Source organism: Suillus paluster (genome assembly GCF_016628075.1).
Source record: "Suillus paluster strain FC165 chromosome Unknown EDB91scaffold_4, whole genome shotgun sequence".
Taxonomy (NCBI): Eukaryota; Fungi; Basidiomycota; class Agaricomycetes; order Boletales; family Suillaceae; genus Suillus; species Suillus paluster.
This window is the reverse complement of record NW_024537564.1, coordinates 1227522-1249489: the sequence shown is the minus strand read 5'-3', so window position 1 is coordinate 1249489 and position 21968 is coordinate 1227522. Positions and strand designations below refer to the sequence as shown.

Genomic DNA, 21968 nt, shown 5'->3' with positions numbered 1-21968 from the left:
CTGCTGGTCAGCAATAGATTGTGCGACCGCTGCTTCAAGTTGTAGGTCTTGCTCCTCGCGGTCAACATCAGACTGGTAGTAATATTCGTCAAAGCCACTTGACAGATCTGCAGGAGCCATGCGGTACAAGAAGTGGTCAAGGACATCAGTTGATGTGGCTGACCAGGATGGTGGCAGCGGATGTGCAGATGGCGGCGGCAATTGAGATGGCGGCAGCGGATGTGCAGATGGCAGTGGTTGAGATGGTGGAGGCGGTACATGTGCAGATGGCACTGGTGTAGATGGGAAGCCATGGGAAAAGCAGTCACCAGTAGAAATACAGTGTGATTTGCACATGCGGTTAAGGCATGCAGCTTTTACTGTTTTGATTGCACAGAAAGACAACTGGCAGCCTTTTGGTTTCGCGGGAGCATGTCCACCTGCAGGAGATGGCACAACCACGACCTCACATTGAGTGAGCAGTGGCAAGTGCTCTTCTTGGACCCAGTGAGGAGGGATCCACCAGTACTTGCCGCTGTGAACCGTTGGGTTGATACACTGCCAAAGGATGAACCATGAGTCAGCTAGTAACATATAGAACGAACTCACCAGTAAGTATGCCTTCCCATCATTGATACCGCCCTGCTTGAACTTTACTGGCAGAGATCACCCACACCCAGGCTTTGGACAGTGACTGTTGGAAGGTGGTAGCTGAGAGTGGTCCATACCACTGGAATGATAAGATTAGTGATAAGATTAGCACGCATCCTAGCCTCTAGGTGATTTGAAAGTCCGCCAAAGTCCGCCACCTAGCCGTCCTTTTTTTTTTTTGCCGCCGGACTGCGGATATATCCGCCGTAGCGCCGTACTCTGCGCCGTACGTTTCTACGCCGGTGGGGCGGTTTCAGTGACCTTTTCGCCAGACGCGCCTCCTCCGCTTTTGGCAACGCTTAGGTAATCCAGTGCTGGACCGTCAATTTGCTCGTGATCAGCTCTGCTTCGGACCGACGTCAAAGCGTCGTCCTCTCATACCCTTGGTTGCACTCGTAACTCATTACTCATCTATTGCCTCTGGCATCTCCTCTGACGTCTCCGATATTCCCGACTTCAACATAGAGTATGACTGAATTACTTACGATGCGGTGTAAACTTAAACATAGAAGCCGTCGATGACACCACGACCTTCGAGTCTCGATTACCCCCTTGTTGCCTCCAATAGATCCCAGATGGCGGCATGAAGTTGGCATTGACCTTACTTCGCACGGTTCCTCGTCAAATTGCCAACTTAAGTTAACTTTGCTTCACAAAATAGGGGGTTTTAAGCGGATAGGTTCTTCCTGTAGCCACAATGTACATCCTTGTACCATCTCGGAAGAACAATATTCAGCGCATAAAAGCAAGGCGTCTTCCTACTATCCCCTTCAGATTTATTTGATCCCATACCACATCCTTTACAAAAAAATGCGTTTCCCCCTTGCCCTCGCTGTTGTCGCTGCTTTGATAGCATCAATATCTGCAGCATCGACACTTGCTAGTGACACTTCAAAAAAATGCCCTGTATTTTGCGTTACAAACCCCTGCTGTCTTGGGTACCAATGTTCAGTGAGTATGAATAGTTTGCGTCCTGGATTTAACCACATGACTCACCGGCGTGATAGATCATCTACGTATGCATACCCATTGGACAAAACGGGTCGCGACAGTGAACTACAGTGAGTCATGTTTCTGCTTTCGCATCGGTGCAGTATGGTTGATGGCACGACACGTGCGTTAGTTGCTGGGTTGATCGACGCGTTTACTTCTGAACATATTTTACTGCTGCTCGAGCAATGGAGATCTTGGAATAGATGAGATCACTTGAATAGAGTATGACTGAAGTACTTACGATGCACTGTAAGCTTGAACATAGAAGCCGTCGATGACACCACGAACTTCGAGTCTCGATTACCCCCTTATTGCCTCCAATAGGTCCCAGATGGCGTCATGCGACCATGCGTGCGTTGCACGAAGTTGAGAATGGGAGTATGAGTAGTTTGTTCTGCATCCTGGATTCATCTCAAGCACTCACCCCTTGCGCCTCGTAATACTAATAGCCTGCCGGTACAAAGTTCTTCCATACTTCCTAGTCCGTTGAGCTAGCATCTTGATTGGCGCATCGGAACAGTGAGCTATGTTTCTGCTTTCGCATTGGTGCTGCGGTTGATGGCACGATGAGTCGTTCTTTGCTGACTTGATCAATGTGGTCGCTCTTGGGGTAGAGGCCCTTGGGCAATCATGACCTTTCAATCCTAACAAAACTGAAATGTGACTCGGTACAGAATCATCCTGTGCTTTGATTAGGCCACGGGACGAGAGGTAACCCCAAATGGGGATGAAGTGGTCCTATAAGTCCCGCCTGGCGTATAACTCAAATAGTGAAATGAGTGATGTGCGGTCTCGAAGCACCCACCCCAATCGACCAATGTGAGGCGAAACCCCACTGAGCTCCCATCACACGTGCACCAGAACTGTCCAGTAAAATGTTTCTTCAAGTTTCAGTCATGCATGCTTTTTTCATTCCAGACTGCGTGTCAACAAGAGCGGTGGTAGTGTAAAATACAACGGAAAAAAAAACTTCTACTTGTCAAGAACAGTGGTCTCCACAATGATTCCAGTCACACGGTATGGGTCTAATTCGCATGTCATTAAAGGGAACAAATGAGGTAAAGCATAATATACTTACCGATGTTGGAGGCAGGGCGACGATCCTCCAAGTATCCATAGCCCTGGGCAGCGACGTGCCTTGGCACCCGGATGGAGGCACCACGGTTGGCAACACCGGAACTGAAGTTCCCAATGTGACCAGTCTCGTGACGACCAGTGAGACGGAGGTCATTGTCCTCGCCGTAGACAGCAATGTGCTCAGCATGTCTCTTGGAGAGTTTCTCAATAGCCTCATCGATGTGCTTCATACCTCCAGGCTCACGCATAGCCTTTGTGCTGTAGTTGGTGTGGCAACCAGCACCGTTCCAGTCCCCTGAAAGAGGCTTGGGGTGGAAGGAGACCTTGACGCCCCACTGCTCGGCGATGCGAACGAGGAGGTAACGAGCCATCCAGAGGTGGTCACCCATGGAGATACCCTCACAAGGGCCAACTTGGAACTCCCATTGGGAGGGCATGACTTCAGCATTGATACCGCTGATGTTCACGCCAGCGTACAAGCAGGCGCGGTAGTGAGCCTCGATGAGGTCACGAGCAAAGACTTTGCCAGTTCCTTAATGAAGCGAAATTAAAGATGAAGGCATATGGGCGCTAAAAGAAGCATACCTGCGCCGCAGTAGTACGGGCCTTGGGGTCCGGGGAAACCACCCTTCGGCCAGCCAAATGGCGCGCCATCTGCATCGAAAAGGGTATATTCTTGCTCAAGACCGAACCAGGGAAGGGTGTCCTTTGCGAGATCCATGACCTTCTTAGTGTGGTGGCGGTAGTTGGTTCGGTTTGGGGTGCCGTCATTGTTGTAGGTCTCGGCAAGAACAAGGATATTGTCACCACCGCGGAAAGGATCCTTGAAGATAGCGGCAGGACGAAGGTAGACATCTGAGTCATTGCCTGGAGCTTGGTTTGTGGATGAACCATCGAAATCCCAGATGCGAAGCTGGCCGATGTCAGTGACCTTCTTGCTCACTGTCTGAATTAGGTATAACAATTTAGATTACTGGATCGACAATCATCCGCGATGACCGACCGTGGTCTTTGAACGAAGGCCGTCATCGCCATCAATCCAAACGTCTGTAGATGAGATCTGCATGAGAAATCTTCGTGATAAGAGAGGGAAGAAGCTCACACTCGGCTTGAACCTTGTCACCCTGAGGTAATGCAAGGTAGGGGGCAAGAAGATCGTTACGGTAAGGATAGGACATTATTTGTTGAGAAGGATAGTAACAAGCGATGAGTCTAATCTACGTGCGAACGACGCGTTAGGCGCAGGAAGTTAAGAGGAGATGAGTGCTCTGAAGATCGCTTTAAATGGAGAGGTGACTATCGCCTCTGTTGCTGTTTATTTATCAAAGGCACCGTCTTTTTCCTCGCATATGATTGGACGATAAGTAAATCTATCATCCATTTTCGGACATCCTTCGAAATTTCTATTAAATTTGAAAGAGTGGCCAGACCAAAAGATTGCGTTCCTTACAGCCTTCTTTCGTCGACCCTACGCATGCAGTATAATAACAATATTTGGATCTTCATCGATGTCATCAATGTCATCAATATTGTCAAAACCTCTTGTCTTACTTACCCCGACCTCATCCGTCTCCATGAAAATCCCCAAGACTTTCCACGGGAATGTGCTGTTCCGTTCGGCTTCTTCATGACATCGGCCGACACGGCTCACCTCCTTATGTTCCATACATATACAGTACTCCAATAGTGGTGCTCCGAACGGCGTTCAACTTTGCTTCCGCCTACTCCCGCATGGTTCTTAACTGCCAAGATGACCCAGACCAATGTCCTCACCATCGTGTCAATCCGAAGCGCGCATCGATTTCAGTTCAGTTGACCTAAGCCAGCCAAAGCTCTCCAAAAGGCCTGCTTAACAACAGTGATTCGGAGCGAGATACGGGAACCACCTTTACGAAATTTTCCCTTGGTGGATAAATGTCGTGGAATCAATCGCTGTCGCCCAGTCTCTAATTACAAAGTCCTAACCCTAACCCTAGTGTCTTGAATGCCATGTGGTTACGAACAACAAGGACAGCGGCATTAATGCCAATGAAGCACTGCGCCAGTAACTACATGTCAAAGGATGTCAGGCGGGACAACCACATGACCTTCTTTGACCACGGGGTCAAATCAAAAGCATCCGTCTACTCTGTAATTAGCGATACTAGTACCGTAAACCACAACGTACCACAACTCTAAATCCCCACATCACGTCCTGAAAAACAGGTCATGCATTACCGCTTCTTCGTTGCCTTTCTTCTTCTCCCACCCGCCTTCACTGCCGCAGCGTGCCCTCCCTGCAAAATTTCTTCACCCTCGCTTGCTCCACTATGCGTGACAGTTTCACTCGCATGAGAATCAGGTCCATCATCAGTGCCCATGGGGGCACTTTGCTGGTTATCTACCTCCTCTTGGGATTGTGTTGCGGAGGGGAAGTATTTCCGAATACCACGGATCAATAGCTCAATGAACCACGTTCTTGAAATGGCCGCCGGAGTCGCCGAACTTGTATCCAGAAGATGCATAGTGCCCGAGGGATCTAACTGCCCGTCCACGTTAGTATGACGCTGTGACTGGTATCGGCGCTTCACGTACAATGTATACATCGCCTTGTTCTACGACCATATCAAGCATTTTCCCGGGAATAACATTGCCACCCCCGTCTTGACGAGGGCCACCTCCAAGGTTGACCTTAACCTGTAGGTGAAGATAGGTTTGGATATCTAGCTCGCTCTCTGAGATGAATCCTACCTTCCGTTTTCCTTGCAGTGGCTCCATCTTCGGGCCCCAAGCCGCAAGTCTGGCGTCCCGTATTGTTTGCTCAACGCGCCGCAGGTCCCGTTTGTAATTCATTGTCTGCACGAGATATTGAAGCCCAGACGTGAGGACGGTAAGGAATACCAGGACGGTCTGTTCGTAAATATGAGACGTGTATATCACATCCGAGCAAAGAACATCGACGTACCCCTAGACCTGGTCTGAACCGTGCATAGTAATAGCCTGTGCCTCTCCATTTCGGTACACCATTTTTGTAGAAGAAGTCATACCTAGGGCAATATAATGGACGTTCAAAACTTAGGCGAAGGCTGAACGAAGTCTACTCACCGCTTGCGTCCTTCAGTGTTTTTCAAAATAGTCGCAATAATTCCCAGACGCGCAAACCTTTCATGGATGCCCTTCACGCCAGGATTTTTATCTGGACTACGGTACACAGTTAGCAAGTAATAGACAGATAACACGGGACTGAGGCTCAACTGGAGTTGCATGCTTTTCTTCCGGTACGCCTTATTGATCTGGGTAAGGGTTGCCGTTTGAGGCACATCGAGCCAAGAGTAGAACGTGGTGCCCTTGCCTATCGGGGTAGAGTCTCAATTTTCGCTAGCAAGGCACTGCGCGGTACTCAGGACATACCCTCAGCTGCTTCAAGAGCGGTGACTAGATCAAATATTTCATGGTCTTCCTTCCTGTATGCATGAGATCTTGAATCGAGATGCGTACTGATATATCTTACCTTGGTCCATCTGCTTGTGGCGAGAATGGTAAAAAAAAAATGTGTGAAACGCGCTCAAAACCTACACTCGCGTGCCTAGAAGATGACACTCACGCTGACGCTACGGTGACCAGCACAGCAAGAAACGCGAATAAGACGAAAAGCTTCATCTTCAACTGTCACGGCCACTTCTTGCGGCAGCGGCAAGTCTGCACAAAGAATAAACGTGTAGAGCTAGAACTGAGAAGTTCAGAACACGAAGGGCCGGAGGCAAACCGTGGGTCCCTGTGTCACGTGGGTCTTCTTTTTGCTTCTTGTACAGTGACGTGTAGGATGGCACCACGACGCAAGTGTCCTGTTTGTGGGTCAAAGCAATGGCACAAGGACTCTTCAAGTGGCCTTGTCGCCTGCAGTGAAGGTCACGTCATCCAGGTGTGCACGACTTGTCATTTCCCTGACACGAGTGCTTCAGAAGCTAACACCTTCGGCTGCGCTAATAGAACTACAGAAATGAATCAGGCGAAACGCAGGATCTAGGTAATTACACCATGAGGAAGCGCACTCTAAAATCAGGCCGTCAGAAGAAAGCAAGGCAGAGCAGAGCCGATCCCAAGCGTAAGCGATTCTATTCAGAGACTCCCGTAATGCGAATGCTCAGTCATTATTAATTAGTGTATCATGGCGAACGTGCACGCTTTCACTATTATCAATGTTTGCAGCTAGTCCTGCGGAAGCAAATCGCAGCATTAATTGCACTTTGGGATCTACCGCCCGAATTTCAAGTTGGTGGCTCCCGTACGTTTGCAGGCAGTCACTTCATTGACCTCAGATTGTATGCAGAGACACATGGGCGTTACATTTGACTCTTTTGCCAAGACCACCCCCTGCGGAACCTTACCACCACATGCGAGAGCAGAAGGGTGATGACCCGGACGCTGATGGTATAAAGCCATCATTAGAAAATCCCGAAGAGTATAAATCTGATGATGACGACGACGATGGCGACCGTCAGTCGTCCTCTTCCAGCAGTGAAGAGGAAGACCCGGAGCTTGCAGAGCTACTACGTGAAAATTCCGAATTCAGTTCTTCTGACGAGGAAAAGGGCCATACTTCTCAAAAGCAAGGGGTTCAGCCAAGTTACCGATTCATTGGTGCATATGACCGCCCCGTCAACTGTATTGCTGTTCTCGTGATCGCATGTTGGGCTATGCGCTTGCCTGTTATGTACAAGGATTTCATCGAGTAAGTCGTGGTTCGTATGCCTTTTGTCCAGCAATTCACTCCACCCATTCATTTAGCGTCATTGAATCTTATGAACTCCCTTATTTGGATTTTCTTCGCCTCCTCCCTTCCGATATGACCTGTCATCTGACGAAGCACGCTGTTCGCGCCCTCTCTCCTCGTGTAATTACGATCACCTTTTTCACACATTCGAACTGATCGCAACAACGTTTACAGTTCCCCCCAAACACACTTTACGTTCACCGCCTTGCCTCTCGCTTGGCAAAGCTCATGTATGCGAATTATGGCGTGTTCACACCAGAGCTGAACGCGTCGCCCGTCTTATGGCGAGTCGTGCATCAATGTCTCGGCAGCACTCGTATGTTCCCCTGAAGTCGCAAAAATGTCGGTAATGAGTGCTCATATCCCCAGCTACGTTGTACAGGCTCACGAAGAGGCTCGGTCATATCCTATCACTGCCGTTAACGCTCCACCACAGTCTGTCAGCCACGTTACTGCGCGTCGCACCGGGCGATCCCGAAAGTCACTTGTATGACAACGTTCCGCCGGAGCTTGCGCTTGTGGCCACAGCAATCGTCGTATTGAAACTTGTGTATGGCCTCGACGGGAAACTGAGGTGATCGTTTCGCTTTACTGAGACATGCAGTGGAGTTGACACGGGTCAGGCTCCCACGGGTTGTAGAGGATCCCGCGTGCGCCCTTCCAGATGTTAATGGTTACCTTTCGGCATTCGGGGGGATGGAAGAAGCGGATGACCGGCATAATGAAAAGCGATTTAGCTCCAGGGTTCCTATGTGAGGAACTAGGCACTAAGGTCCCATCGCAGGCTAAATAACTAGTGGACGTCAGGTCAACCGGCGATACAGATGACGCGACATTAGACGAATTCCTCGATTTTTGTGAAAGAGTGTTGGTGAAACCGCAAAGTGGTGACGCAGGTCAGGCGTTTCGCTTCGCCGGATGTTATTTATATGATATACCGAAACAGATCAACAAATCCTGGACAATTATTTCCCACTGTCGACTGAAAACCGAGGAGCTAGATCGGAAGTGATAGTTCGTCATAGCACCGCCCAAAGGCTGTCGGCGACCAACATCAACAAAGGTGAGACAGATGTTCTGCAACCAGGAGAATCGTACACCATCTACCATTCTCGCGATGTCCTGGGAAACCTCCCAGAGGAGCAGATGCTGATCATCAGGCGATCTGCAAAATGGGTTGGTGTCAGCGATGATTACTTGTGTGGGGTAGTTGAGCGGTTTGAGCGGCGACTTCGAAGGTGGTATTACAAAGAGCGACGACGAGAGAGGGAAGAGCAAGATGCAGAAGAAGAGAGGCTATCCGATGGAATGGAGGATTGAAGGCTAACGCTGTCCGATGGGCCGTCTCCAAAAATAGCGGATATCACGAACGTGATCAAGTTTTCTTTTTTGTAACTTGCAGACGTCGTGGCACTGCCGATAATTCCGTCATCATTCATCAGGGTAATAACGTTCTAGTTGCCTGCTGTATGCAGGGTCGTTCACACGTACCTAAGGCACTTTTTGATCTTCGTGTGAGCTAGTACATAAGTCCATGCGTAGTCCAAATCCTTGAATTATCGAAACTCGCGAGCTCCTTTAAGAGAATCACACACATTCCCCAAGTCTCATCTTGTATAGCCAGTGATTTCTCAAGTCCAAACTATAAGTAGTTAGATTTAACTCAGCAGTGGTGAGAGACGCCGTAAAACGTGCTAATTCGGGTTCTTCCACCTGCCGCCAGTACAACCATCGAATCAATATCCAGTCCCATTTGTAATGCTCTAAACCGTTTACCGTCGCCTTCTCTTTTACTCCTCGCTCTTTTCGTTTTCAACCACGAAATGCGTCGTATAGCCTCTGTCTTCGTTTCAAGACGTACAGACAAGCCTGACGCACCCTCTACTACGTCGTCCAACGACGCCGACCATCTTCCACAAGAAGCTACGAAGCGTAAAGCTCGGTTGCTTAGTTCGCTTTCTCGAAAATCGGTCCCCCAATCATTGCCACAGCTCTTAGCTAGCGGTTCAGCTAATTCTTCATCTTCAACATCATCCGGCTCTGCAGAGCTGCGTACTCCTGACGAAGAACTACCACGCCGCATGCCTAGCCAGAAAACCAGCTGGAAGTCGTGGTTAGGGGCAAAAAAGCACACAAATGAAGGAGATTTGAAAGCAGCCTGGCTACCGCCGCTCTCGACGTCAGGGATTGCATTACGTCCTCCACCGAGATCGAACGAGATGGATGAAGCATCATCTGAATCTGAAGATGAGGCAGATCATGTTCAGGATCCTCCCGTTCAGAACTTCGCGCAATCTAATACCCAGGCACGAAATAGTATGAAAGCAATAATTCTCAACAGCTCTGCTAACAGTGATCGACCTTCGTGCCCCCCTCTGTTGGATATTCCAGACAGCACACCGTTCCCTCGCTCTTGTCTCCGGTTGGGACATGTTCGTCGCCGAGATACCCTGGAATCCAAAGTGCACAGAAGGGCGCTCTTACGCATGCTGGAGTCCCTTTCCTCCGCGGAAGAGCGCGGCATTGCACCCCTTGCTCGTCGGCCCGAGATTCTAGTGAAAGAAGCAACGTCGCACAATTCCGATGTTGACACATGGCCGAAGCCACAGTTTTTAAGGAGAAACAGCGAAGGTCTGGGAAATTGGGCGGCTCGTCCTTGTTTCGAAGATCGTGTTCTCGTTTGGACTCGCCAGGAACCCTCCGGTCAAATCGTCACCACCGGTATCTCAGGGTCACAGTTTGGTGTCGCGGCTCTAGAATTTTCGGAGCCGTTGCAAATACTGGCAGGCTTGCTGGCCGACGTTGAGGATGACTTCGATCCGTCGCCAGAGCCTCGACCTGAGCTGTCTCCACCTGATTCTGGTAAGTTTTTGGTAATCTAAAGTTGGTATCCTTGTGTCATCATTCCTCCAGGAACTTCCGCAGTCGCATTACCATCGACGGAACAACTCACTGCCTCCGTTGCCATCGCCGATGTTATATTTTCACCGCTCACGCTTGCAGTTGACTCACAGGACACATTAGAGTCCAAAAATGAACCTAGCAATCCCAGAGCGGCAGAGCCTACCCCTGCACCCCTTGTCAAACGAGGCGTCAGGTTCGCGGAAGATGGTAAAGACGATCAAATTCCCCTTGGCTATGTTCTGCGTATCAAGAAAAAGCGCGAGGAGAAAGCGAAGTTTCTTCGCGAAGAGCGTGAGAAGCGTGAATTGGAAGAGGGCCAGCGCGCGCGGGAAGAAAAGCGCATGCGGGAGGAACAACGCCGGTTGTGGGAAGCAGAGAAGAAAGAGCAGGAAATGGAGCGCATGGCTCGGGAGCTTCAGAAGAAGAAAATAGAGGAAGAAAAACGACACCAAAATTATGCCGCGGATTTGCAGGCTTCACGAGCTCGCAGTGAAGCCTCCAGAGCTGGTTATATCTCCTCATCTTCCCTTGTTCGGGACATGGAACGTGACAGATCTTCATCCCGAGACGCTCACCAGTCTGGGTCGCTATCGTCCAGAGCTGGTCGTGTCTCCTCCTCATCTTCCCTTGTCCGGGACATGGAGCGTGACAGATCTGCATCCCGAGACACTCACCAGTCTGGGTTGCTACCCACCCGCCAACGGACGCTAGATCTCATGGTGCCTACCGCGAATCTTTCGCCTTACGACGGTTCTCCTACCAGCTCGATGCCTGCGACACCGGGGAGCCAGCGTAGCTTCTCGAGGCCTCCTTCGGTTTACTCAACTCACACTACGTCATCAGAAGATGTACGAGCTCGGGATGGCCGACGTATCAGCAAACGCAGTTCTCTTGCATTTGACCCGTCAAAACAATTCCCGTTGCCGTTACCGAACCCTCGCGCGTCACTTCTGCCATACAACCCCTGGGGTAACGTGCCGGTTCCGGCTTTTTTCGTCCCACCAGTTCCGCCAGTTCCCGCCGTTCCCATGATGATGTCCATGCCATTCTATTCGTTGGACCCTTTACTTCCCCCCTCTCCTCCTTTCATGATGAACCAGTTTGGAATGCAACCATACTCAGCCAACTCCTCCCAGGGTCAAGTTTCCTCGTCTCAACGACGGAATAGTTCTTCAAACCATAGCGCAGAAGGTGTCCGTCGCACATCTCGCGCTGCTCCTAATTCCCCTGAGCTCTTTCCTATCCATCAGCGACGTGCCAGCGATGAAGCACGCGGGCACTCCAGTAGCACCAATGCCACATCTGATCGGAAATATGGAAGCCAAACGGACCTGCGGGACAAAAGGTCGTCTCAAGCTGCACACTCCTCCCGTAGTAGTAGTGGTCTTCATCGTTCGCATCAGCCACCTGCATTGGTACACACCCACACTGCACCGGCAAGGCCAGGTTCGACGTCCCAGTCCCGCTCGACGCCTAGTCGGCGTCAAAGTGTATACCCATAGTACGTACAGGAACATTTTATCATGGACTCTTCATTCTGCATCAGTACCCTATCTGGTGCCCACGCTCATTTGCACTACTGCATTCACTTGACACTCATGAATACCCCATCTACATCAGAATTGCAAACATTCACACACATTCCGTTCTATTGTTTAGGCTCGGTCGTACTCTTATGCACACTATACGAGGACATCGTATTATTATTAATCGCCTAGCATTCATTCCGTCATCCGTAGTGCTCCGAGCATATGTTGTTGATATGCTCTTCGTCGCGTCCGACCTCATGCTTTTTTCATCTTATTTCATGTACAATGATCATCGTGCTCAGTAAGAAATGCTTGCGATTATATTGAGTGCGATACATAGATGCCTTCGTACTTGAAACAAATAATTCCATACAAGTCCACAATCAACCCCTACCCCAACCCACCCCATGGCCCTCTTATTCTTCGAGCAAGTTGAATATCACGTTGCATGATTGTTACGCGTTTCGCGTGTATGGCGCACAAATTACTGTAGCTTTGTGAAGATAGACGCAGGAGATACAAGAGTAGAACTTACGCATCCTCAAACAGATGAACCAGAAACGCCTCGGTGGCCTCCTGTAGAGCCATGATCGCTGAACTCTGCCACCGTAGCCCAGCTTCTCCCCTCTCGTAGTTCGTGTCTGTCATCATATCCATTGCGATTTCACGTACCTGTAGCTCCCGTTCAGCACACCTAGGCTGAAACGCGACTGAACAAACATACCACACGCGAGAAAGGAAGTCTGCGCAATAGCAAGTCTGTGCTCCGCTGGTATTTTCGGATTTCGCGTAATGCGAGAGTGCCAGGGCGATAACGACGTTTCTTCCGCGTTTGTCCCTCTTCTTCTTCTGCATCAGCGGCCGACTGGGCTATGGGTGTGAGGGGTTAAGACGCGTATGGACGCGACTGGACGCGTACGTACGTCTTACTTTGCCACCTCGTACAGAGGCGGGGGCGGGTTTCTGTCTACCAGTGCTCTTACGCGCTGTTGGGTGTTTGGGCCGCTTGGAGGGTCCAGCTTCGTCTGAACCGTCTTCTTGTGTGGCACCACTGGGTCTCTTGCGTTTCTGTACGGTTTGTGCCATTTTGGATCACCAGCAACGCAAACTGAGAAATAACGAGAAAGAGTAGGCTATGGTTTATGATGTGATGTATGGCTAGGAGGAGCGGTGAACGTGAATGAATGGCCGGAGCGGGCTGAAATCGAACATACTTTCCATTTATGGAAAATAAGAAAAGTCCACCGCCGCGATCTAACCCTTGTACGTTACCTTTTGCTCCTTTACCGATGGTTGCCCCAGTTATTACAGGATATTATCGTTATACTGATATTTTCTTTGAATGGTACGATAGATCTGGTGGATAACAAATCGCTGACAGAAAAGTCGTGGATTGCATAGGCATCAAGCCTTACCAGAGGAAGATCGCAGTCCCTTGAAGGCGACTTTAACTCAAGATGCATTCGTTCATCCAGATCATCCCCTCCACAAAGAGGGTGTCGATGGTGCCGAACTCTACTTGGGTAATTGAAATCGATGTGTTGGGCAGCGTCCTATCCCTTATCTACATTTAGGGACACTGCAGAACTTTGAGACGAGATTGCTCTTGTCCTCAGCTCAGGTGGAATACTTGAGATACTGGCTGCATGCCATGGGTCTTACCAAAAGCCTCATATCGCTTCCTTACTCCGACTGTCTTTTAACCGAATCTAGCCTTCGCCACGTCTCCCCCGTCACATTCAAGACCAAAGAGGAGCTCAAGGGTTCTCTCAAGGTATGTTCAGTCGCCTCAGCGCGTAGCTTCTGACTGCACGAACCTCTAGCAAATAGAAAAGAATAACAAACGTCTGAAAGGAGCAGACCCGATGCTCAAAACGCGTCGTGAGATTTTTGAACGAGTCCGCACGTTGTGGGCAGAGAAAGTCGGCGTCTGGTGTGCTCTGGACTTCGAAGCATGGGACAGGGACCACACCATGCTCACTGAGTTTGGATGGAGCTTTGTCCGGTGGATCGATGGCCAGCCAGTCGAAGAACAAGGTCATCTCATCGTGAAAGAATACCGCCATTATACGAATACATTCGTCCAGAACAATCGCGAGGTAGGAAAGGCGTGATTTTGTTGGCCTGTGACTGAACCTAGTGTAAACGATCTAGCACTTTTCATTCGGGGACAGCGAGATCGTCAATAGAGCAACGTTCAGGACCCGTATCCAGAACCTAGTCGCTGACCTCCAAAGGGATGGCCCACTGTTCTTGATTTTTCACGATAATAATCAGGACATCAAGTAAGAGGATGATTCGCAGTTCAGAAGTTCACCACTCATACCCTTTCTAGATACCTCAAATCTCCCGCCGTCAACGCAGACCTGCCAAATCTCAACTTCTTGCTTCCCGACGCAAAGCCTACTAGCGGCGTCTTCGTATTAGATACGTCCGACCTATTTGCCGCGCTGGAAGGCGAAGGAGGACACAACAGACGATCTCTGGAGCGAGTATGTAGGCACTTGCAGGTTCCGCTTCATTCCTGCACAACGCAGGTAATGATGCACATGTACGTTCGCATCTGTTTAGCTCATGACAAGGCTGACTAACGATATCTTCAGTACACTTTGCTCGCAATCAAGGAAATGGCCTCCAACGAGCCTCTAGACATGCAGAGGGAGAAGAGGTGGCCCAACCGAACAGGTAACACCGCCTATCCCACTGCACCCCAGACCGGGGCTGGAGTGAAGGTCAAATTCGAGGCCTGGGAAGAAGATAGCGATTATTCAGACATGGAAGGTCTTCTACCTATGATTGACAAAACCAAAATCCAGGCAGATGAAGTTCAGGCTGAGACGCCTGCGTGATGAAATAGATGTTTCTAGCGCACCGCGATTGTACTTTCTTGAAACGCATCGTGGTTTGTTGTATCCCTAGTAGTACTCAAATGACATGATAGCAATGTGTGCTGTCTTGGAGACTCGCACAGATAGAGGTCGTCAGTAGTAAATATCCAGCTAGTCCTCCTTAGTGTCTTTTGAATCATCCTCGTCATCGTCATCGTCATCGTCATCGTCATCGCTATCATCCTCGTCATCAGATCGGACATCTGTAACCTCGACGTCCCTCAAGGATCTGTGAATAGAAACAGCAATGAGCGGCGAAAAGACAAAGGCTATGTGTATGACCTTATCACGATGCGCCAAATAAGATAGTACCAGAAAATATTGAGCATCTGAAGGATGGAGATGGGAAACACCATCTGGTATTTCATCCACCATACGAGCCAGGCGCCAGTGTCCGGGGCCCATACACGATTGCTCTCGCTGCAGGGAATCAGTAAAATAGAGGATCTGACAAGTAAAAAAAGTACATACTCGATAAGATCGAACTCGAACCATACAGACCAGAGGATGACGAGGTTCAAGCCAATGCCGGAAGTAACTGAAGGGCTTAGAGATTGAAAATGAACACGAAAAGAGGACTCACGTCCACGCGACGAGGAAAACTACGAGGGAAGCAACTTTGAGTCTGTGCCATCCCATGTAGTTGAGCAGCTTGGAGAACTGTTGATAGTAACGGTCAGATCATGGAAACGCATCAGTCAGTCTGAAAAACGAACAGCCAGGAAAGCGTCCGGGATATCCATACTCATGTAGATAGCATTTCCGATCAAAGTCAAATTACAGAGATAGCCCCAGCTGTCCAAGATCAGATGGTTTTGAAGTTGTAGTACTTCGAAACATACCCAACTAGCCATAGGGTGACGAAGTGATGCATGATAAGCTCGTTGTAGTCCTTGCGCGGTTTCTCAAGGCCTAGAAGCAGCACGATAAGCTGCTGACACCAGTAAGACGCGTGCATCAGGAAGTAACGTTTGAGTTCGGGTTTCATCTGCCAGTGAGGGTATCCTGGAATAAGGGTCAGACAAGAACATAGTCAAGGAAAGTCGCGTACCAATCCAAAAATGTTCAGTGCGAAACCACCATGTAGGAAGTTGACCCATGACGCGCTTGGGTCGAGTTTAGAAAACGTATGGTGCATGATAGACTGATGAACTTACGTAGCCCCAGGCACCCATGACCGCAAAGTACAGGAGAGCATAGCCTTGTTCCCCGAACCTGTCGAGTTTGCCTTGCTTCTTTATGCCGAAGTAGCGAGCGATGGGGTGACAAAGGATGATAGTGATGAATTGGCGTAAGAAAGAGTAGAAAACAATATGGAATGCAAGAAAAGCTAGGTCTAGATAGCCTTTAGCATAGCGAGGGTCGTCGGGAGATGAATCAGGAATGGGGTAGGATATGAAGAGAAGAGGGGTGATTGGATTGGCCAAATTTGGAGCAACGTAAGGACCCAATAACTCCCAGTTGATGTACAGTAAGATGGGTATCATAAGCAACTTGAAGGACGAGACTATGAAATAAAATAAATCGTTCAACCTGAAAAAGTCATAGGAGAAAGAAGGACGTACCTGGATTTACGATCCATCTACCGGTGAGGAGGTCTTCGGCCAAGCCTCCTCTGGTTTTGAGGCTGAGGAAACTACGACTCGCGACGAGGACGGGGGAGTTGCAAGACTCTGGTGTATCGGATCCCGCTGGTCTGTCAAGTAATATTTCAACAGACAATGTCACGAATGAAAACGAGACTCACGTCTTATCCATGAAGGAACTTGGTAGGTGGTGTCCTGTGTCAGTCCTGGGGGAGGGAGTTAAGATTTATATTATTTGAGACTAGCAGGTGAGACATACTCTATATGACGCAAAGAATGAGCTCTAGGGCGTCTTTTGAGAAGTTTCTCGTTTGGAGAGCCGTGCGCGTCCATAGCTCTAAATATGTGAAGCGTGTCGATGAGCAGAAGAGACGCCAAAAATATTCACTAGAGCGTTGTAGTTCAACTTTGCTTAAACTTTCACCGAGCCGAAATGAAGTACTTCTTGATTATGTCATCTAACACCAAGTACCTTCTCCTCCTCCTTCTCCTTAGATGTTATGTTCTCCACCTTTCGGTCTTTTTCAATCATTGTCATGTCCAGAGAGAAATAATTGCAGTCGACCATCATGTATATTTTCACATAGCTCAGATTTGCCATCCCACAATTCGCTTAACATCCCAGTCCATGAACCGTCTCCCGTCCCCATCCCACAGAAAATAGCCAAACCGTCTGCCGATGTAGTACCTCGTGCGACGCCGTCAAAGCGACCATTTTCATAACCTCGCTCAAGGACTACCTTCTGGTAGCAATGGGAATCCCAGCGGACCCCCAACACAGCGTCTAAGAGTTGGCACCGCACAGAAGCCAGTTGCCGTTCCTGCCACATCGCACACTAGTGTACGCGATACAAATTGACGGTCTCGAGACTGAAATTTATTGATCGCCTTGTACAGACCGGCGTACCAATCCTTAGAATTAATCCCGCACAATCTCAAGTCGCTCTCCCAGTCCGTCAAGCAATGCTGAAGACGCTGTACGAGCACTTTGTCGTCCTTTACGACTCTATACTGCCATTAAACCCGACCATTGCATCTGAGCATGCACTTCGTCAGGAGGAACAAGTCTATAACAAGTCCACTAAGTTGACATATCGCAACGTGCGCACTATTCGTTGCCAGTTCGCCCTATTTTAAATCATGATTTAGGCCGTTATAAATTCAATAGCAGCTTTGAAGCGACGTCCAATACCGACGTCTACATCACATCTATCTGTAGGCACTGAAGAAGATTTGGCGGCTCGCGCAGAGTCCAGGAAGAAATTAGATAATCTCCGGGTAACCCGAGATCTTCTCAAACCACTTGTCATGTCTTTAGAGGACATGCAGTCGTGGGGCTTTATTACCGAAGTACCTGAAGGGATTGGAGGCGACCAACCGAGTGCCTGAAGGCAAAATTATTCAATGCGAACGATGCACCCAGTCGTACATGGTCAAAAGTAATCCTACATCAGAAGAATGTCATCATCATTGGGGAAGGCTTTTCACGCACAAAGTCAACGGTAATCAATTCTCGTAGCATCCGCAGCGACCTGTTCATTGACATTCCTTGAAGGAGAGCGTCTGCGTTCCTATTCTTGCTGCTCTAAGCCAGCGGAGGAAGGCGGATGTACTAGAGGCCCACACGTCTTTTATGAGTCTATAGCAGCAGACTTGCACTCACGCCATGCATTCTCGTTTACCCGTCCATCAGTCACCGACACGGAGATGGATTCAACCGATACAGCCTTAGATGTCGTGGCTTTAGATTGTGAGATGATTTACACGACTGGAGGTATGCGCGTCGCCCGTGTTTCGGTAGTCGATGGTTCCGGGAAACAAGTTTTTGATGAATTAGTGAGGATGGATGATGGAGTCGAAGTCGTGTCAGTTATTTCCGATTCTCGGTGCTTGCGATCTTAAACTTACCCATCATTTCTACAGAGACTACAATACACGATTCTCCGGTATTACCCAGGAAGAGCATGTGCAAGCTGCGCTCTCGTTGTCTTCTGTACGCAAATCCCTTGACGCGTTCATCAACCGTGATACGATCGTCATCGGGCATGCCCTTCACAATGATCTCAACACACTTCGGATAGTTCATCATCAGTGTGTTGATACAGCCATTATCTTCCCCCATCGCGCAGGTCCTCCATATCGACGTTCTTTGAGGGACCTGTAAGTCCTTTCTCATCTGGCTCCATACAATCTTTTTGACAAAATTATATCAGGGCGAAAGAACACCTTGGTCTCACAATCCAGGCTGGTGGAGGAACAAGCGGGCATTCTTCAGTGGAGGACTCTGTAGCAACACTTGATCTTGTGAGGTGGTATGTCCTGAACAAGCTAAAACCGACTGCCAAGACGTAGATACTGCCACTACTGTTGTTGGTATCACCCACGCATACCTCTCAGGTATGAGACATCCACTATCCAGACACCATCTGTGCCATGCCTTCCTAAGCCGCCGACTGTAGCTTTCAGCGGATCAATGGGCCTTGAAATGCTATAGATATAGCCAGCATTACAGGAAAGAAAATGAAATCTAACCGCGTGCAGCTCCCAAACGACCTATGATGTCCTCGGAGGACTCTTGCTCTTCGACACTATCCGATTGCGTGACCTGCGTCGTGCATTCAATCCATTCAAAAGTTCCATGCGAAACAACAATGGAGAACTGACCACGCGCAGGACTGACTTCTTGGACGATTCTTGCATCTCTCCTGCGATTATGAGCTCGTCCAGGATCTATCGCGTAATATAAGGAGACCACTGGTTAGATCAGAAGATAGAAACGCACCGCATAAGCTTTCTGGAAATTGAAGATGCTGATACAAAACGGTGAACAAAGGTCCCGCTTGCTACGACATTTTCCAAACGTACAGGTCCAGCTCACATACCTAAACGACACACGTTCAATGAGTATTTCATCCTGGAAATAAGAAAAACGCACATTTCCAAAGTATCGGTCCAAAACTTCGACGTAGCGGTGAATAATCTCGAGTGTAATGAGTTCGTTATCCCCTGAGGCAATCCCACAAACGAAGAACAGCGACGCGTATCGGCGGTACACGACCTTGGTGTCTGTGTGATCAGGGTTAACTCCCTCACTTTCCTATACATCACATAGAAACTCACCCTTGTACTCCAGGAAATTACACATCCGCGTGCGCCGAGCCAGGACGAGCTGAGTAACGTCCTTTACGATCTTGGCTTTCGTCTTGGGCGGCATGGTCGAGAACCATTTCGCAAGACGAACTTTGCCTGGCGTCTCACAAGTCAATAACACTACTTCGACAGTTTGGAGGAAGCTGACGGGCCTTGTCGTGATACGAGCAGGATGTAGTTGATCATGATGACGGTGCTGCCTTGTGGCTGTGCTAATATTTGAGGTCTTACTTGGTTACAATAATACATGTAAGGTATCCAAAGCCCTAGTTTCTAATAGTATTCTCTAGGAGATGATAATCGCATTCTCGACCGCATGTGGTATTTTCCCGAAGCCCATTAGCCACCTGAACCAACCATCCAGACAGATCGACTTGGCCTCGGACCTGCAAAAGATTTCATCAACTTCCTGAGTATATGGATGAGACACTCGAGAGGGCGGTCATATTAGATCAAGAAACATTCATAGGAACCACCGACCAACTTCCTTGGAAGGGTTACGTGGTGGTCCCTCGATACCACGTTTATAGTCATTCCGCCCAACCATGATGGTTTGAAACAATGTAACTCACCAATATCCATGCATGCAGCGGTGCAAACCGACATCATCGTTGCTTGGCTGCTGGTGTCTTTTTAGGAGATACCAAAGCTAGCTTTTGCTTTCTCCGTAGTTCCCAATAGTCCATGATCCATGTCTGCACCAAACCAAAAGTAGCTGAGGTGACCCAGTAGAGAACGACGCCCTGGATAATACGGTTGAGCTAACGTGCGAGGAAAGCCGAAGGTATGCTTACTCCTGGCACCATGGTCGCGACAACGATACGGCCAATAGAGATCACTCTCAACGCAGATTTAATGATCTTCTGAGGCTCGATGACCGTCTCCCCTCGTGCAACGCGATCTTCTTTCCACTTCTGAACTTTTTCCTGCCGCTCGCGTTGCTCCTCGGTTATGAACCAGCGTGAACTTTCGACATTGGCTAGAGTGATGAGACCTAGCGCAATTGGAAGGGTAGCTGTAGGGTCTGCGTGCGCGAGGGTGGAGAGCGTCAAGAATGACTCGGAGTCAAATGGAGTGGGTGCTTGCGACAACCGGTTGAGCACTATTGAAAACCCCATGAACAGCGGGAGCTGTGTGATAACAGGTACCGCCATCGTCAGTCCAGGACTACAGCGGTATTTCGAGAAGAGTTGTTTTCGACGTATGGTCAACTGTAGAGAGTGTTAGACTGGAGCGAGAGAAATACCCGATGACTCACGAGTTGCTTGACGCGTTTGCCATGGGCTGCTTGTATTTGTTCCTTCGTACCGCGAACACCAGCTTTTTGCATTTCCGCGAAAACTAGTTTTGATACACCAGATTTTAAAGAGTTGATTATGGGCATGACCTCTTCCTCCGCGCGCCGCTGTCTTTGCTTTGCCTGAGAGGAGAAATTTGATTAACGACATACGGGCTCAACGAGAAAAACACACCCATATTGAAAATGGTACGGTCAAGATGAGACGCGAAACGACCGTGCAGATGATGATAGTCGTGGAATACGGAGGTAAGGACGGAGGTAAAGGTAGAGCGGTGGCTAGATCCAGAAACCCATTTGTAAATGTCTCGATGCTAACGAGCGTTCGTCTTTGGAAGTGGAGTGGGCTACGAGGTTGGACTGTCCAGCATGGTCGGTGAAGAATGTTGACTGCTCGTCGTGCAGAGCAGTGAGCGAGCATGAACGAGCATGAACGAATTCAAAGAACAGTGGTGATTCAAAAGGTATGCAATTATGTAAATAGTCAATAGAAACTTTAATTTTCACTTGCTCCCCCTTGTGTATACAAATATTTGAAGGCCTAAGCACTTAGGCCTTCAAATATCTGTATTCAAGTTGCAAAGAGTATCTTTGTCTAGGCGTCCAAAACTAATAACAGACAGATTCCTATAAGTCTCGATCCTGCCAGTGTTAAGCCGTCTTGCTTCGAGATCAGGTTGTCCTACTAGGATATCATGCATTCATGCATGGCGGACTGAGTTCTCGATAGTCAGATACTTCTCTCTGGCGCCCTGATACAGGAGATGAAGTCTCAGATAAGTATTCTCTCTTGCCATTCAGATTTATGTTTGACGGATAGCTGATCGCAGTGATACAACTTCAATGGCCCCGCATCGATAGGTGGTCCTGCCACAAACTTGGATACGATATGACTTTGCGCTCCAAGTACAGGAGGGCCCCAAGTCCCCAAAGCTTCATAGTTGATCTGCCGATGAATGTGGCCTGGTTGTCACACGTCAACCGATGTCGCTGTGTCTTCATGGACAAGTTTGATTGCTATGCGGGGACACAACTAGGCCTGCGCCAGTTTCGCACCAAACAAATGCTATTGACGCAGCTATGACTATGCTATAGTTACACACCGACGCCTCGACGACAACGCAACGAGATACTGTACGCACTCTCAATGAGCTATAATAC

General features: G+C 49.0%; 10 protein-coding genes across 10 annotated transcripts; 4 read left to right on the top strand and 6 right to left on the bottom strand.

The window, feature by feature from the left end:
* Positions 1–2486: 2486 nt before the first annotated feature.
* Positions 2487–3995, bottom strand: EDB91DRAFT_1104003 (uncharacterized protein). The gene is made up of 5 exons (XM_041317371.1): positions 3803–3995; positions 3704–3747; positions 3286–3646; positions 2702–3232; positions 2487–2648 (listed from the first exon to the last, which is right to left on the bottom strand). Exons 1-5 carry the CDS (start codon positions 3876–3878, stop codon positions 2596–2598), a joined length of 1065 nt encoding a protein of 354 aa, XP_041182796.1. The 5' UTR covers positions 3879–3995; the 3' UTR covers positions 2487–2595.
* A 610-nt stretch (positions 3996–4605) lies between these two features.
* Positions 4606–6339, bottom strand: EDB91DRAFT_1293822 (DnaJ-domain-containing protein; the record flags this gene model as incomplete). The annotated part of the gene is made up of 8 exons (XM_041324883.1): positions 4606–5222; positions 5275–5376; positions 5431–5589; positions 5645–5726; positions 5785–5880; positions 5935–6031; positions 6091–6143; positions 6284–6339. The coding sequence occupies 8 exons, from the start codon at positions 6337–6339 to the stop codon at positions 4914–4916; spliced, it is 954 nt and encodes a 317-aa protein (XP_041182795.1). The 3' UTR covers positions 4606–4913.
* A 115-nt stretch (positions 6340–6454) lies between these two features.
* Positions 6455–9019, top strand: EDB91DRAFT_1103996 (uncharacterized protein). Its single transcript, XM_041317370.1, has 10 exons — positions 6455–6601; positions 6670–6784; positions 6842–6951; positions 6999–7411; positions 7468–7573; positions 7628–7769; positions 7823–8027; positions 8077–8205; positions 8261–8349; positions 8400–9019. Exons 1-10 carry the CDS (start codon positions 6503–6505, stop codon positions 8771–8773), a joined length of 1782 nt encoding a protein of 593 aa, XP_041182794.1. The 5' UTR covers positions 6455–6502; the 3' UTR covers positions 8774–9019.
* Positions 9020–9024: 5 nt separating this feature from the next.
* On the top strand, positions 9025–12277 carry EDB91DRAFT_1216377 (uncharacterized protein). Its single transcript, XM_041320832.1, has 2 exons — positions 9025–10315; positions 10367–12277. The coding sequence occupies exons 1-2, from the start codon at positions 9277–9279 to the stop codon at positions 11857–11859; spliced, it is 2532 nt and encodes an 843-aa protein (XP_041182793.1). The 5' UTR covers positions 9025–9276; the 3' UTR covers positions 11860–12277.
* EDB91DRAFT_1234682 (histone-fold-containing protein) lies at positions 12277–12972 on the bottom strand (the record flags this gene model as incomplete). The annotated part of the gene is made up of 4 exons (XM_041321232.1): positions 12277–12373; positions 12422–12558; positions 12611–12756; positions 12810–12972. 4 exons carry the CDS (start codon positions 12970–12972, stop codon positions 12277–12279), a joined length of 543 nt encoding a protein of 180 aa, XP_041182792.1.
* Positions 12973–13018: 46 nt separating this feature from the next.
* On the top strand, positions 13019–15079 carry EDB91DRAFT_1103953 (uncharacterized protein). Its single transcript, XM_041317369.1, is given in 9 exon segments — positions 13019–13044; positions 13101–13231; positions 13288–13409; positions 13461–13660; positions 13710–13985; positions 14041–14171; positions 14222–14396; positions 14490–14943; positions 14956–15079. The coding sequence occupies 7 exon segments, from the start codon at positions 13110–13112 to the stop codon at positions 14733–14735; spliced, it is 1272 nt and encodes a 423-aa protein (XP_041182791.1). The 5' UTR covers positions 13019–13044; positions 13101–13109; the 3' UTR covers positions 14736–14943; positions 14956–15079.
* Positions 14475–16693, bottom strand: EDB91DRAFT_1293798 (longevity assurance proteins LAG1 LAC1; the record flags this gene model as incomplete). Its single annotated transcript, XM_041324882.1, has 11 exons — positions 14475–15003; positions 15057–15194; positions 15246–15320; positions 15358–15434; positions 15491–15569; positions 15617–15779; positions 15826–15880; positions 15932–16281; positions 16340–16470; positions 16522–16566; positions 16620–16693. 11 exons carry the CDS (start codon positions 16691–16693, stop codon positions 14886–14888), a joined length of 1305 nt encoding a protein of 434 aa, XP_041182790.1. The 3' UTR covers positions 14475–14885.
* Positions 16694–16818: 125 nt separating this feature from the next.
* EDB91DRAFT_1103943 (ribonuclease H-like protein) lies at positions 16819–19091 on the top strand. The gene is given in 10 exon segments (XM_041317368.1): positions 16819–17051; positions 17095–17201; positions 17258–17461; positions 17510–17710; positions 17730–17862; positions 17916–18225; positions 18284–18520; positions 18574–18838; positions 18892–18958; positions 19018–19091. The coding sequence occupies 8 exon segments, from the start codon at positions 16856–16858 to the stop codon at positions 18710–18712; spliced, it is 1527 nt and encodes a 508-aa protein (XP_041182789.1). The 5' UTR covers positions 16819–16855; the 3' UTR covers positions 18713–18838; positions 18892–18958; positions 19018–19091.
* EDB91DRAFT_531461 (clathrin adaptor complex small chain-domain-containing protein) lies at positions 18712–19844 on the bottom strand. The gene is made up of 7 exons (XM_041327606.1): positions 19663–19844; positions 19481–19606; positions 19296–19426; positions 19226–19242; positions 19143–19170; positions 19025–19090; positions 18712–18965 (listed from the first exon to the last, which is right to left on the bottom strand). Exons 1-7 carry the CDS (start codon positions 19757–19759, stop codon positions 18888–18890), a joined length of 543 nt encoding a protein of 180 aa, XP_041182788.1. The 5' UTR covers positions 19760–19844; the 3' UTR covers positions 18712–18887.
* EDB91DRAFT_1103934 (60Kd inner membrane protein-domain-containing protein) lies at positions 19710–21271 on the bottom strand. The gene is made up of 5 exons (XM_041317367.1): positions 20983–21271; positions 20769–20930; positions 20305–20721; positions 20083–20253; positions 19710–19896 (listed from the first exon to the last, which is right to left on the bottom strand). The coding sequence occupies exons 1-4, from the start codon at positions 21226–21228 to the stop codon at positions 20116–20118; spliced, it is 963 nt and encodes a 320-aa protein (XP_041182787.1). The 5' UTR covers positions 21229–21271; the 3' UTR covers positions 19710–19896; positions 20083–20115.
* Positions 21272–21968: the final 697 nt, after the last annotated feature.

Coding starts and splice junctions, on each gene's coding strand:
- EDB91DRAFT_1104003 (XM_041317371.1), bottom strand. CDS start 3,878: ATGTCCTATCCTTACCGTAACGATCTTCTTGCCCCCTACCTTGCATTA. Junction 3,748..3,802: donor TGACAAGGTTCAAGCCGAGT/GTGAGCTTCTTC, acceptor TCTCATCTACAG/ACGTTTGGATTGATGGCGAT. Junction 2,649..2,701: donor TCGCCCTGCCTCCAACATCG/GTAAGTATATTA, acceptor CATGCGAATTAG/ACCCATACCGTGTGACTGGA.
- EDB91DRAFT_1103996 (XM_041317370.1), top strand. CDS start 6,503: ATGGCACCACGACGCAAGTGTCCTGTTTGTGGGTCAAAGCAATGGCAC. Junction 6,952..6,998: donor ATCTACCGCCCGAATTTCAA/GTTGGTGGCTCC, acceptor CATTGACCTCAG/ATTGTATGCAGAGACACATG. Junction 8,206..8,260: donor TTTAGCTCCAGGGTTCCTAT/GTGAGGAACTAG, acceptor AGTGGACGTCAG/GTCAACCGGCGATACAGATG.
- EDB91DRAFT_1216377 (XM_041320832.1), top strand. CDS start 9,277: ATGCGTCGTATAGCCTCTGTCTTCGTTTCAAGACGTACAGACAAGCCT. Junction 10,316..10,366: donor GCTGTCTCCACCTGATTCTG/GTAAGTTTTTGG, acceptor TCATTCCTCCAG/GAACTTCCGCAGTCGCATTA.
- EDB91DRAFT_1103953 (XM_041317369.1), top strand. CDS start 13,110: ATGGAAAATAAGAAAAGTCCACCGCCGCGATCTAACCCTTGTACGTTA. Junction 13,410..13,460: donor TGGTGCCGAACTCTACTTGG/GTAATTGAAATC, acceptor ATCTACATTTAG/GGACACTGCAGAACTTTGAG. Junction 14,397..14,489: donor GAGTATGTAGGCACTTGCAG/GTTCCGCTTCAT, acceptor CGATATCTTCAG/TACACTTTGCTCGCAATCAA.
- EDB91DRAFT_1103943 (XM_041317368.1), top strand. CDS start 16,856: ATGTTATGTTCTCCACCTTTCGGTCTTTTTCAATCATTGTCATGTCCA. Junction 17,462..17,509: donor CTAAGTTGACATATCGCAAC/GTGCGCACTATT, acceptor ATCATGATTTAG/GCCGTTATAAATTCAATAGC. Junction 18,521..18,573: donor CGACGTTCTTTGAGGGACCT/GTAAGTCCTTTC, acceptor AAATTATATCAG/GGCGAAAGAACACCTTGGTC.
- EDB91DRAFT_531461 (XM_041327606.1), bottom strand. CDS start 19,759: ATGTATTATTGTAACCAAGTAAGACCTCAAATATTAGCACAGCCACAA. Junction 19,607..19,662: donor CCTGCTCGTATCACGACAAG/GCCCGTCAGCTT, acceptor GTGAGACGCCAG/GCAAAGTTCGTCTTGCGAAA. Junction 18,966..19,024: donor AGAAGTCAGTCCTGCGCGTG/GTCAGTTCTCCA, acceptor TGCACGACGCAG/GTCACGCAATCGGATAGTGT.
- EDB91DRAFT_1103934 (XM_041317367.1), bottom strand. CDS start 21,228: ATGCTCGCTCACTGCTCTGCACGACGAGCAGTCAACATTCTTCACCGA. Junction 20,931..20,982: donor CCGTACCATTTTCAATATGG/GTGTGTTTTTCT, acceptor TTCTCCTCTCAG/GCAAAGCAAAGACAGCGGCG. Junction 20,254..20,304: donor TCGCGACCATGGTGCCAGGA/GTAAGCATACCT, acceptor CGTATTATCCAG/GGCGTCGTTCTCTACTGGGT.